Here is a 14,147-nt window from a genome sequence, read left to right as displayed (position 1 = left end):
CAGGTTTTCATTAAAAGTATGCACTTCAAATTCAGTCCTTCCTTTTGGCCTCTAATCAACATAGCAGTTATTCACAAATGTCTATTGGTGGGCATCTTGCGGCCCAGCTCTTTCTGATTGACTGAATGGTTCATTCTTCAGTCATTTAACAACATGAAGGTCGTATGCAGCCTTCCGAACTCAAATTAATCAACCAAGCATATCTCAATGAATACCTTCCCAAGGTCTATAATTCATTGGGACTCTGTTTCTCAAGGAGGTTGTGGCAGAGATACAATAGTAACAATTCTCACACCTGCTATGGCATAGAAAAGCCTCAATCAGGTCATTGCGAGATGCACTAGGACACATGATGAGAAACCAGGGGTTAAAACCTGTCAAGCTGGAACCAGCTGCCATGTCAGTGATTATTTGTGCCACATACATCTAAGACACTTCTGGAAGCTGAGGTAGTCTTGCTTTGAGATATTGATCCTATTGTCTGGTTAGATCTGGAAGGTGCTCCAAGTCTGATTGATACCAAGAAATCTGTCTCAGGCATGAGAATACCTCGTCCCTTCTATAGCAATTCTGTCTTGGGTCGGTGAAGTATTTCTGAGCAAGCCCTTGACCAAGAGGACCGAGGCTTGAAGTCCTCTAACTGGAAAGTGATGTTGAAGCTTCTTTGGGCCCTGAAGAAACCTTTTCCAGAGCATTGTTGATTTGGTGTTCCCAGTGGCATCCTGGTAGCTCGGGGTATCCTATCTTTATCAGCATCAACATGAGGGTAAAGAATATTGTGGCAGAGAGGCTGACTGGGGTCTTACCATCCTCACAGAGTTATTGTCTGTCCTAAAACATATTTGCCGCAATAAGACTAGGTGTTGAGGCTCCCTTCACAGATCTAATTGCAGACTGAGAGCATGAAATGCTACCATTCTTTTGTGCCAAACTGCAGGTAGTTAGGAGATGAGTGCATAGGTTTCCCTTGTCAAGATTCTCACTAAATGCCCCACAACCTGATACCCCTCATTGCAAGAATACCAGAGGATGGAGCAACAGTGATTCTGGTGTCCCTCTCAGGAGGAAAAGCCCTGTTTTTCTCTTCGAAGGAAGATGGTATTTTATTAGGAACATTGTTTCTGTTAATCTCCTATCCCTTCAAGTTTCCATTGCCAGATCTTGTTCTGGAATTTTAGAGGCTGGCATTACAGCAGAGGAATTTACATAGACTTAGCGGTGGCAGGTAAGGTAATTTGCAATTCACCTATATTCAAACCCTGTTACCATAATTGGGCTTGGTGTGTGGCGATGGAAGTTCATCTCTTGCATTGTGAATCTTCTCTACATTATGATTCTTAGGTGGTGCTTTACTTTGGAGTTGGCCACTATCTGGGGTCAGTGGGAGAATATGGGTCATGAGTGAGTAATGGTGTGGAATTGGACTCAATCAAGTGTCTTGCCTTTAATCTTATTCATGGTTTTGTAGTAGCCCATCTTGCATTTTTGTGTCAGTTCCATCTTGAGATGTGGCTCGGGCTCAGAAGAAACCGAATCTGTTTTGGAAGAATTGTCACAGTATCTGTCCGATAATGTTTTCTTCCTAGTGGCCATTACTGCTGCAAGGCATTTGGCTCTTTAGGATAACTCATGTGCAGTGCTCCTTTCCAGGACAGGTTTAACATAGGCTGGTATTGAAGCACATTTTGCCTTTGAAGAGGCTGTGAATTTATGCAGATACCAGGAACAGCAGCACAGGATGCACTGTCCTGCAGGCTAGTTATCAGGTGTGGAGTAATTATCCTTTTGGGCCAGTCTGCTGAATTCAGTAGGTGAGGCAGTGTCTTTGTTAGTGTTAGGTAAGTCAAAAACAAACTTAGTCCATGGGTGGGTGCATTTCCTTGGCCTAAGATTTGCCTTCTAAAGATTTCCAGGGCAAGTCTAGGTATGCTATACTACTGGTAGAAGGTCAGTGGCCTTGATTGGAGGGCATTTGTAGGCCTGACCTGTCAAGCTTTTTCCACAGAATCAGCAGGAGGTGAAAGATGACACATCCTTGGAGTCTTTGTGTTCTGTAATTACTGTTGAACATTAATTAAATTCAGATGTTTAACATATGCTGGTGTGTTGCATTGTTTAAATTATTACTAGGAAACAACCACAACCTCTTCATCCAGGTATATTATCTTTCTGGTATGAATGACTAAGTCATGGATGATGGTCAATGCAATAATGCTTAGATTACCTAATGATTTACAAATAACAAGGGCAATCCTAGAACAAGAACCTGGGGCAATATAAGCACTATTCCAATCAGCGGTTCATGAGCCAAAATAACAAATAAAGTAAAATATAAACAGAAGATAGTTAAACAAATTCATGTACATATTTCATTTTTGTAGAAAATAAAGTGGACGCTCTTATACTTGAAGCCTTTGTCCTGAACATGACCCCTAAAGTACCCGTGGGTCGAAACGCCGTTGACGCTTGACATGTGGCCTAAATAAGAGAGGACACAATTGTTATATTATGTATTTTTGTTTATGCTGTTTTGTTGTGTTTTTTCTCAGCCATTGTTTGTTCAGTTTACACCTGTCAGTGTTCACACTTTTATCATTGTTTGTTTAACTGTATGAGCGTCATTAATATTACGTTTATTTTTTGTTTAATTTCTTATTGAATTTACAGTAAATATTATCTTCTGATATATTTTTTGGGTAAATGGTTATTGCGAAATTCAGTCAGCACTGGGCTTTTCTTCTGTTTAACTATCTTCTGTTTACATTTTACTTTATTAGATGACCTAATGGTCATCTCATTACTTTCATATCAAGTTGATTAATCAAAGTTCTTGAGGCGTGCCAACCCTCCCTACATTGGCTTATGGCTTTGTTCTGATGATTAGGTAAAAACAATGCTAAAGATTGGAGCAATGCAAAATTTAGTGCATTCCCTGTTGTAATCATGGGCATGAAGGCACCTTCACTGCAGAATTCTGATTAGAAAGATTATGCTCTTTTATGAAGCATTAGGATAAGAAAAACAGAATTGGATTGATGGCATTATCAGTAAGTAATCAAAGCTGTCATTTAAATACACACCCCTACACACAGGGGAGAACCTTCTGACCAAAAATGCCCATCCCTCCTAGCCTGCTTACCAGTAGTCAGAATGGGGCAACTTAAGCCGGGGCTTGGCAAGCTTCATCTGCTGCTCCTTGATGACGAAGGTCAACACTTCTTCATCCGAAAGGTGTCTGTAAGGTTGGCTGCCAAACTCAAAAAGCTCCCATATAGTCACTCCAAGAGACCTTAGGACAAATAAATAGGCACGTCAAGGGCATGACATCAGGGAGACACATGCATGTGTTCAAACTGGACAAGAAAATCATTATACAGATGTGAAGGCTGGTTGTAGGAACAGATGTGAGGACTGGTGATGTAAACAGAATCTAGAGGTGAGAAGTGATAAGGGACGATGTTCAGATGTGAAGAGACGAACAGATTGAATGCATTCAGATGTGAGGAATGGTGCTGGATGCAGGTGTTCAGATGTTGAAAGTGGTAAAGGAGGCAAGTGTGAAGAGTGCTGAGGGAGGCATGTATTTGATTTTGAGGAGTGGTGAGGAATTCATATGTTCAGCTTTGTGAGAACGAGGAACACAGGTGTGATGGTGAGGGAGGAAGGAGCTCTTGTATGAGGGAAGGTAAGTGAGGTAGAGTTTTGGTGTGTGATGTACAGAGGGAGGCAACCATTTGTTGTGAGGTGTGGTAAATGAGGCAGGTGTTTGTGTGAAAAGTAATACGTAGGCAAGTGATCAGGTGTGAGGAGTATGTTGTTCAATGTGTGTAGAGCATTCAACAATTGTTCACATATGAAGAATGGTGAGGTTTACAGGTTATTAGCAGTGAGAAGGGGTGGAGTTGTAAGTGTTCAGGTATGAAGATTGGTGAGAGAGGCACATGTTCAGGTTTGTATCACTGAGTAAAGCAGATAAAGCGGTGAGAAAAGCAGATTTTCAGCTGTGTGGCAGACTTGAGTGATATTGAGGGAGCCAAGCATTTAGATGTTTGTAGTGTGATAGAAGCTAGGACTGGCGCCCTGCCATGATCCCCCACCCGTCTCAACGTCGCTGGATCGATCACGCAGAGCTCGTACCCCAGGATAGTGAGAGGAGACAGAACGGCCTCCTAGGCCTCCTCTCGGCAACAGAAGTATTCCAGCTCTGCTCAGAGGCCGGGCGGCGCTGAGCCGCCTATCACATTGAATGGCTCGAGACCGGCTCGTCCAAAGAGCTCAGCAGGCATTGATTAGACACCCCCACCACCCTTCTATATAAGTGAGCAAAGCCAATGCACACGGGGACGAAGGCAGAGGCCAACCCTCGATCGCATCTCTCAAGGACACAGAGGAACACGCCATCTCAGGTTAGTTCACAGCGCCCGCTCTAATTACTAAAGTTTTTATGTCTACGCACTTGCCACATGATGGGTATACAACCTGAATGTGATTAAGGGGTCCAGGTTGGACCCCCAGCCCTCATCACTTTGTCTGAGGACTGCATTACATACCGGGCATTAACCTCATTCTATGCACTCTTGCCACATTGCTTTCGTTCACTCACAAGGCCACTTAAGCTACTCCTGACTCTGAAGACACACAGATCCATCACAGCCTGTGATCACAGGCACAAATATGGTGACAATCACATAGAGATGCTGCAACATACACCTCCAGAAACTCTAATTCCTGGATAGGGTAAGAACATCAGCTGCCTATACAGAATACACAAAATGGCCACAATAGATCAGTAGATAAATATAGAAAAAGGACTGCATCTGAAGAGGACCTTTAACGGAAATAGACAGAGGACTTCATTGCAAGCACTGATCTAGTCAGTTAACATGGCGGCCATCTTGGACTGATTCATCCGGAATGGGTGGGCATCCAAAGAATACAGACAACAGCCGCATCTCAGAACCTCATCCCGCACCTAAAAACTAGCTACTCCTCCCCCCAAAAGGCAGTACACCGCATACACACCACCCCATCTGTCCCCCGCAAATCAAGTGTTACCCTTCACTATGGAGAGCACCAGTAACTACACCTACTCCATCACTTACCCCCCCAACCTTTCACAAAAAGCAGCTAAAGGTTTTAAACACAACTTTTTAAAATTTCACCCTGAAACCCCAAACTCTGATCTATACTTCTCAATGAACAAAGGGCACATTACTAATAACATTATCTTCTATACTAAAAGAAGAGCTCAATGGAGAAAAGCCATACTCGCTCTCTTTAAGGTCGCTAACTTGAGGAAAACAGTGCAAGGATTCACGCTAGCTATCCTCCAATCCCTAGTCTATAATGCAGCAGCCATCATCACTATCTATCATAATGGAATCATCCTCATCCAATCATCTGACCGCAACCTAAATCTGCTAGATCACATCTTTCCACTCATCAAGGAAAGAGTCACAATAACACACCCCTTCTCACCAGCCAATCACAGCGAAATTATCAACTCCCAACCTGATCCCCAACTAAGTCAGGATACCCAGCTGTCCCCGTCGGCACTGACACTAACTCTAGACCTAAACGACACCCTAGCTAACAACACATCCCACCTTAAAACCGTCTTGCACCTTAACACCACCAATACACACACTATCCTCCTCACCCCGCACTACCACCCCCCGCACCATTACTCCCAGCACCCCACTCACAACCTTTAGCCTAGCCATCAACCATCCTCTTAGCGCCACTCATCTCCCCTATTCCTACTCCTCCCCCAACATCAACACTAATCATTAGGCTCTAACCCCAAATATAACCACCACCTCCCATCCCCCCGACATCCCCACTGCCCCCTCTATCTTCACCTACACCACGACAGATCCTGACATAGCTGACTTTCAGTCCCTTCCCCATCCAGCTTCTTCACTCCCCCCTCCATTGACATACACACAGAAAGAGCACAACGCAACGGTGCTGACCACGACTCCCCCTTAAACGGCACTAAAGTTGCTACAACTCCTCCTGCACCCACAGTACATCCATCAAATAAGGACATTCTCACTCCAGACCCCAGACTTGACGTGATATTATCAGCCCTTCAGCAAGTCAAAGCTGACATCCAAACCCTACACAATCTGATTTTACAGCAACCCAACCTCACACGCACTAAACAGGAATACAGATCTTTCCCACACATCAAGAACTCTAGTCACACCCAACATCTACTCGCAAGCTCACAAGATCATGTGTCCCCACAATGGAGCACAGTGCCTTACCCCACTGCCTTATACTGCCCAATCAGGATGAAAAACCCTCTATCTGCTAAAGAATTAGGGCCCTACTTCGCTCTTTCGAGCTATCTCACCTCCCACATGCATCCAGTTAACTTACATACAGATTCCCTAATCCAATCTATCCCGGTCAACACACACAGAGCCACTAGACACAACTCCAGAAGCATAGTTGAAAATAACCTCACGAGAATACCCCTCAAAAGCGAACCCACCATAGTAGTCAACAACGCGGCTACAATGTATTCTCCTAAACTGCAGGTATGAAGCTAGACATGCAGCCGATATAGCTGACCTGCGACTCAGTAACAAACCAGACATTCTCATCCTGACGGAAACATGGCTAAATGAAGCATCTACTCCCATCATGGACATTCTGATACCCCCTAACTATGACATCACCAGACTAGACAAAACGGATAGGCCAGGTGGTGGGCTAGCCTGCATACATCAGAACAATCTAACAGTGACACACTCCAATGCCCTCGCTTTATCCTCCTGTGAATACCCCTGCTTAAACATCGCTAGTAATAACAAACAAAAATGTACTTTACACACATTTTACCAACCTCCTGGAGATAACCTCACATTCATAGAACACCTCATGGATAGTCTAGCGTCAAATGACAACCAACAAAATAAGCAAATATTCCTGGGGGACTTCAACCTTCACTGGGATGACCATAACAACCCAGGGGTAAACAGCCTCAAAGCTTTCCTCTCAGACCTTAATCTTAACCAAATATGTGACAGCCCAACACACGACAAAGGCGCAACCCTCAACCTATAGGTCAGGGAGAAGGCGCAACCCTCAACCTAGTAATTTCCAAAGTGGACTCCACACAGCTTGACTCGATCCTCCCCTGCGATTAGTCTGATCATCACGTCATTACATTACAAGTCATGGAATGGGTTAAACCACTTCCACCACAACCCCTGAGAACAAAGATCTGCAAGAGAAACCTGAAAAACGTTGGCTCCGACCTTCTAGCATCCTCTAATTCAAACTTACTATGTTCCCCGGAAGACCTAGCTGATGTCCAAGAGCAGACCAATCATTACTTTCACTCCATATACAACCTACTAGAAAAAAATAGCCTCTCTTCAATTGAAAAGAACTCCCACAAAAGACTCAAAACCTTGGTATGATGGTAGGCTAAATGAAGATAGACGCTCACTTAGAGTAATTGAAGGACGTTGGAGTTCTGCACCCTCAGCTGACCACCTCAAGCTACTAAGATCCACCAGAAACTCCTACTTTAGAAAGATCAGAAAATCCAAAACCGACTTCTTCAGGATTCAACTAGACCAAGCTACGAACCGTCCCAAAAAGCTAATCGATCTAATCAAAGCTCAAACCAAGAGAGCACCCATTCTCCCCAAGTCTATCCCTGACACTCTACCCAATTGAGAGGGATTCGCCTCCTTCTTCACTTCAAAAATAGAATCCATGAAAACAGACCTACTCAAGGACCTCTTATCACTCTCGGACATGCAAAAGAACTCATCACTGCCCCCGGCAGGTGCCCAAGCTAACTACTCCACAAAATTCAACCTCAAAAACAATGTAACTTGGTCCTACTTCAACACTTACTGTGAATATACTATACTAAAGATGCTAACCGCTCTGTAACCCTCCAACTACTTCACAGACCCGTTTCCTGCCAACCACTTAAAAGACTTCATTCCTCTTTTACTACCTCTCTGGACCAACATCATAAATACCTCCCTCCTTCAAGGATCCATACCAGACATTCTGGAAACAGGTCAGGTATACCCTATCCTAAAGAAATCAACAGCTGACCCTTCGGATTTAAATAACTATCTTCCGAAATACACCATACCTATGCTAGCCAAACTCTTGGAAAAATGTGTTAACATGCAGCTGAACAGCCATATCGAACAATTCAACCTTCTTAACCAATTTCAATCAGGCTTCCGAGCAGGTCACAGTACTGAATCAGCCATGACACACATAATTGACAACGCTCTAAAAATCCTGGACCAAAACGAAGCCTGTTTACTAATCTTACTCGGCCTGTCATCAACATTTGACACTGTCAAACACGGCAACTGTCTAGAACTGTCCGGAGCAGTATTTAACTGGTTGGCCTCTTTCCTCCAAAATAGATCTCAAAGGTTCAAGGTCAATCAATCCCTGTCCAACCCTATGCCAGTCACGTTAGGAGTTCCGCAAGGCTCCTCCCTCTCACCCACTCTTTTCAACCATTTCATGGAACCACTCACCAAATTTCTCAGTCTTTCCAAGATTCACTTCCATATGTATGCAGACGACACCCAAATCTACATCAAGATCCACTCACTTGAAGACATCAAATCGCTCAACTCAGCACTACAAAAAAACAAACATGCCTTGCTGAAAACCATTTGAAACGAAACTCCCTAAAAATGGAGTTCCTCTTAATCGCTCCCCCTAACAAAGCATCCACTATCCTGGACTGAATGAAGCACTTAACAGCTCTAAAAGGACAACCTCTCATTGTCGAATCAGCGAATTTGCCAGGTATGACTCTGGACAGTTACCTAAAGATGCAGAAGCATATCAGCGCTTCCACAAAAGGAGCTAATTTCCACATGAAGACCCTGTGAAAACTGAAACCCTTCCTGCCAGCTTACGATTTCAAACAAACAGTTCAAGCTCTAGTAATCCCAAGAGTGGAATATGGGGCTGTAACCTTATGCGGCCTCCCAAGGTTGTCGACAGACCCGCTAAGAGCCGCTATCAACTCAGCTGCGAGACTCATCAAAGGCTCAAAGAGAACCTCTCACATCTCTCCAGACCTCAAAGCCCTCAACTGGCTACCGTCGTTTGAAGCAAGAATTCATCTGAAAATCGCATGTATGATGCCCAAGGCCCTACACCACAATTATCCGCACTACCTAGCTCAGAAACTGGTGCTCTCTGCTGACAATAGAGCCTCCAGGAGTGCCAAGACTCTTCTACTGAAACCACAACGATTTGCCAAGAAAAAAACCTATAACCGATCCTTCTCTGGTATGGCTCTCAGGATCTGGAATGCTTTGCCCACAGAAACAAGACTGAATCCTTCCACAGCCTCCTTCAAAAAAGAAGTGAAAGCTATTCTCATGGCTAAATTCATGTGAATTTACTGACTTATTACTGTATTTTAATTACTAGTTCTGTTTTATTGAGCTCTGTACTTTAATCGCTAGTTTTTACCTTTCTGAGTATATTATATCTGAATCACTTATGACTGTGCTTGCTATGTCTATTTTTGTTTCCTACATCTGACATGTAAAGCGCTCCCAGACCCGCAAGGGTCTTGTTTGCGCTATATAAAACCTTCAAATAAATAAATAAATAAAGACAGGTGAGGGAGGCACGTGCTGAGGTATGAAGCGTGGTGAGGTGTGCAGGTATTCAGATGAGAGAAGTAGGTAATGTAAGCAGGTGTTTTGGAGTAAGCACAGGAGAGGATTCAGGTGCTAGGGTGTGAGGAATATTCTGGGATGTGTTTGTTTAGGTGTACGGTGAGGCAAGGAATGCAAGTGTTTAGCTGTAAGAAGTGATAAGCAACTCAGGTTTTGAAATATGAAAATGAGTTATGAAGGAGGCAGTTCTGGAGATGTGCTGAAGAACACATAAACATATAAAAGCAACAGCAAACAAAGAAGGAAGATGGATTAAAGAAGGATTATAGGGCATGAGGTTGTCACACAATACAAATAAGCAAAGAACACATTGAAGGAAAGGTGAAATCAGTACGAGCAAAAAGATAAGCATGTGCGCTCTACCCTATGCGAGAGCTATTGGCTTTGGAACTGTGCTTTAGCCCTGTTGTACACCAATGTGGCTGCTGTTTAGCATGGCTAAAAATTAATGGTGTGGGTTGGGGTTGGGAGGGGTGGATTGGTGTAGATTGGAGTGAGGCAGATTACAGTGGGGTTGGATTGGGGTAGAGTGGAGTGGGGAAGAGTGTGGTAGAGTTCGGTAGATTTTAATGGAGTGGGGTAGATTGGAGTGGGTAGCAACATGCCCTTCCTTTTTCCATTTAAAAAACCCCAGAGCGCAATATACTTATATATATTAATTTCTGCAGAAACTCTAATGGTACTGCCATGCCTGTAGCACAACGCCTCCTTTAGGGGGTCTGTATTAAAGCATCTTAACCAACCCAGGAAACAGCAGAGTCAGAGAAATAAAAGCTCACATAAGTCACTGAATGCAATTGTGTCTACTGATAATATTGGCATACTATGTCCCTCCAATCTGTGTGGGCTCAGGTAGATTTATTAATAACCCAATGGGGGCACATATAGTCTGCACACCATGCAGAGAGGAAACAAAATATTCTTGGATATGGCTGGAGAAGAACTCATCCCTTGGAAACAGAGTCTTTATGCAATGGGTCTTTTGCCAAAAAATATCTCAGCAGTAGCATAAGTAATAAAAGGAAATCCACAAAGCAAGAAAAGGGTGCAGTACCACAGGCTGTTACTAGGCGTCCCTGTGGAGTTGTAATGAGACCTCCATTAGCCACATAAGGTACTGCATTCTTATCGCAATTATAAAGAGAAAGATTGCAGCAGAGCGTACGTTTCCATTTATTTTTTATTGGAAGTTAGATTTTTGTTATCTTATTTTGGTGAAAGGCACTCTGCCTCTCTGACTCCAGATAGCAATACAAACACTCCGGGCAGTCATTTTCTATCACCCACTGACAACATTAAAAAAAATACAATTTAGAAAGCACACTATGAAAAACGTTTTGGGAGTAACGAGAAATAACAATTTTTAAGCTGAAGTGAAAAATGTGTGAACGTTTTTTGCAAGTTCTTAAAGTGAATTAAGCCAATGGCCCATGCTGTATGATTTAGTGGGTAGAAGCAAAATGTAAATGGCAATTTAACGACGAATGATTGAAGCCCACTAATCTAAAAGCCCCTCTTTGTATTTATATTATGTATGCATTGTTTTGGGAAAACAATAAAGTAGCAAGACAGCTAAAACTGACTCAAAGATCAGACCTAAAAAGGAAAGCTGGTGGGAAGAATGAGTGTGACTATGGTTGTAGAGAAGTATGGATGGAGTAGGAGAAAAGCAAAACAGGAAGGGGTAAAGAACGGGGTGGAGCAAGAAGGAATGTGCAGTGTCCAACCAGACGTTGCTCTCCTTGCTCTGATCCACAACCACAAGGTTCCCATGCACTTCATCCAACAGCTCGGGAGCCACCCAGCGTAGAGGAATCCAGAGGCGGTCTGGGGTAATGTAATAATCCTCCTGAAAAAAGAGACAACAAAATAATGACTGCCACTAAAACAGTACACTTCAACGCAAACAGAGAAAATATATAATAACATTTTGGAAAAATGTAAAAGCAAACACAGCAAAATAACATGATCCTTGAATTAAGCACACCATATACTAAAATATATGGAAAGAAAACACTCAAAATAAAATCAGACACAGCAAAATCACAGCACTGTCAGTGTGTCAGTGGTGGCTCCTCCATTAATGCAAAGGAGCGTCGCCCCACTTTGTAGCAGTGAAATAAAGGGAAAATAAAATGATAATAACTTGTGTTATTATCATTTTATGTTGTCCTACTGAGGCAGCTTTGCGGGTCTTGCCACAGAGCAGGGCAGGAGAGGAGTGGTAGTACCCACCTAAGTGCGCAATGACTGTTTGGCCAGCCCTGTCGGGCCGGCCAAACAGTCATGTGCACTTCGCATGTTCTCCATTCAGGCCGAGCGAGGGACTACGGAGGAGAGACGCCGTGAGAAAGCGGCTAGAAGGTACATTTACTCTTCTTCTTTTCTTTTTTAATATCTGCATCTTCCCATGTCCTTCCCCGACGTTCCCCTACCTCCGATCCGTACCGGCTAGCGCTGAGTAATTTACAGGGCACTCTAGTCTAAATCACACCCACTTCATGATGCACAGGAGAGCAACATCACTGTATGCTTCGCACAAGTACAACATACAGTGGGATAGATTAAAAAAGGACAATTCAGCAAATTCCCACCCACACATTGACACGAAGGAAGCAATACAACAGCATCCTCTCTCTGCCTGAAGATCCCTCCAGCAACAAAGCCAACTTCTACAGATGCATGATGAACATGGTGGCCTGGATGAAGGATAACTGTCTCAAACTCGACTCGGACAAAATGGAAATTCTCTTCTTTGGGAACAACACCTCACCATGGAACAACTCATGGTGGCCAGGGGAGCATAGTACACCCTCTTTCCAACAGACCACGCCCAAAACCTCAGCAGCATCCTAGATGACAAGCTATCGATAAGGAAGCAAGTCAACGCAGTATCTTCAGCCTGCTTCCACACCCTTTACATGCTATGGAAGACCTTCAGGTGGCTCCCGATACACACCAGAAGGAATGTCACACAAACCCTCATCACCAGAAGACTGGACTGTGGAAATATGCTTTATGTGAAGAGACTCCACATAATATAGAACTCAGCAGCAAGACTCATATTTGACGTCTCAAGAAGGACCCACATCACACCACATATCATGAAAATGTACTGGCTCCTGATTCAGAAGAGATGCCAGTTTAAGCTGCTGAACCACACCTACAAGGTTCTGCACAACAAAGGACCAGCAAACATCAATAAATGCCTAACCTTCCACTAACCGTTCAGTCTCCTCTGATCAGACTCCCTCTCCATTGCAGACACCCCATGTATCCGTCGAGCCTATAGAGGAGGACGCTCCTTCTCGCACCTGGCAGCCAAAGCCTGAGCAACCTCCCTCTGCACCTCAGGACTGCACCGTCACTCCAACAATTCAGACGAGACCTAAAGACCTGGCTGTTTGAGTAATCACCACCACACAGCAGCCAACAGCCCCAGTGCCTCAAGACCTTCAGGGTTGATTTACTAGTGCTCTATAAACGACTGATTGATTGATTGATTGAATAGCAGGCATACCAACTAGAAACAAAACAAAATTACAGCACTCATTCTGCTCTACAGTAGAACACTGCAGAACACGTTGTGACTCAAATCACACCCACACTTAGGCACCAAGGAAATAATACATCAACAGTCATTTAAAAGAAAAATCACAGTAGGACACCCGAAACACAGATATTACATATATCTATATAGAATGAAACAGGACAAGCCGTCCCAAATCACACCCATACGCTGACACAGGAGGAATAATATACAGGCAGACATACTACACAGACACAGAACAAATCCCAACACCAATTACTATTGGACCCCCATATAGTGGCAAACATTTTTTTTTAAAGGCAGCGTATGCTGGTACACATCGAAACTTGACACTCTGACCCAATTCATGCCTGCCTCCTAACACCAGAAAATATGATATTGACGGTCATTTCAAATCTAAGCAAAATCACAACACCCATAACGCAATGACATGACATACTGTGACACATACAAACAAACAAAAACACTGTTGCAAATTATAGCCTAAACTAAGTATGGACATAAACACCAAGCACAAATGAAAACAACTCATGCATCCCTAACACAAAGGAAATAGCGTATCGACACACATACATCTAAAGCGGACACAGAACAAAATCACACCTGCGCCATTACACAGAAGAAATACCATGTCACACACGGATCAAAACCATGCCGGTAGCCTTGAGAACAGGACACTTACATAATTTATAGGTTTTACCTGCACAGTGCTTGTGCTGTGCTTGTGAAATCTAATGACTTTAATATATCTTAAAAGGGGCTTACATCCCGCCTTCACTTCTTATTGGCCTGCCACTTTACTTTTCCTCTGTTTCTATTAGCTATAGCATACTATTTCCTGTTGCTCCTCGTATGTTTCTTTTATCAGTGTCCCGTGGCCCAAGTACTGTTTTCAC

General features: G+C 43.5%; 1 protein-coding gene across 1 annotated transcript in view; it reads right to left on the bottom strand.

Moving 5' to 3' along the window:
- Positions 1–14,147, bottom strand: part of LMTK3 (lemur tyrosine kinase 3) — a 207,777-nt gene that overhangs the window by 74,619 nt on the left and 119,011 nt on the right. Inside the window, exons 10-11 of the mRNA XM_078650948.1 lie at positions 11,429–11,550; positions 3,140–3,289 (exon numbers count right to left, since the gene is read on the bottom strand). Coding sequence (XP_078507074.1) covers positions 3,140–3,289; positions 11,429–11,550 — 272 coding nt within the window. The remainder of the gene's footprint in view (positions 1–3,139; positions 3,290–11,428; positions 11,551–14,147) is intronic.

The sequence above is a fragment of the Lissotriton helveticus genome, chromosome 7 (genome assembly GCF_964261635.1).
Source record: "Lissotriton helveticus chromosome 7, aLisHel1.1, whole genome shotgun sequence".
NCBI classification, from domain to species: Eukaryota; Metazoa; Chordata; class Amphibia; order Caudata; family Salamandridae; genus Lissotriton; species Lissotriton helveticus.
This window is presented reverse-complemented; position numbering and strand designations above follow the sequence as displayed.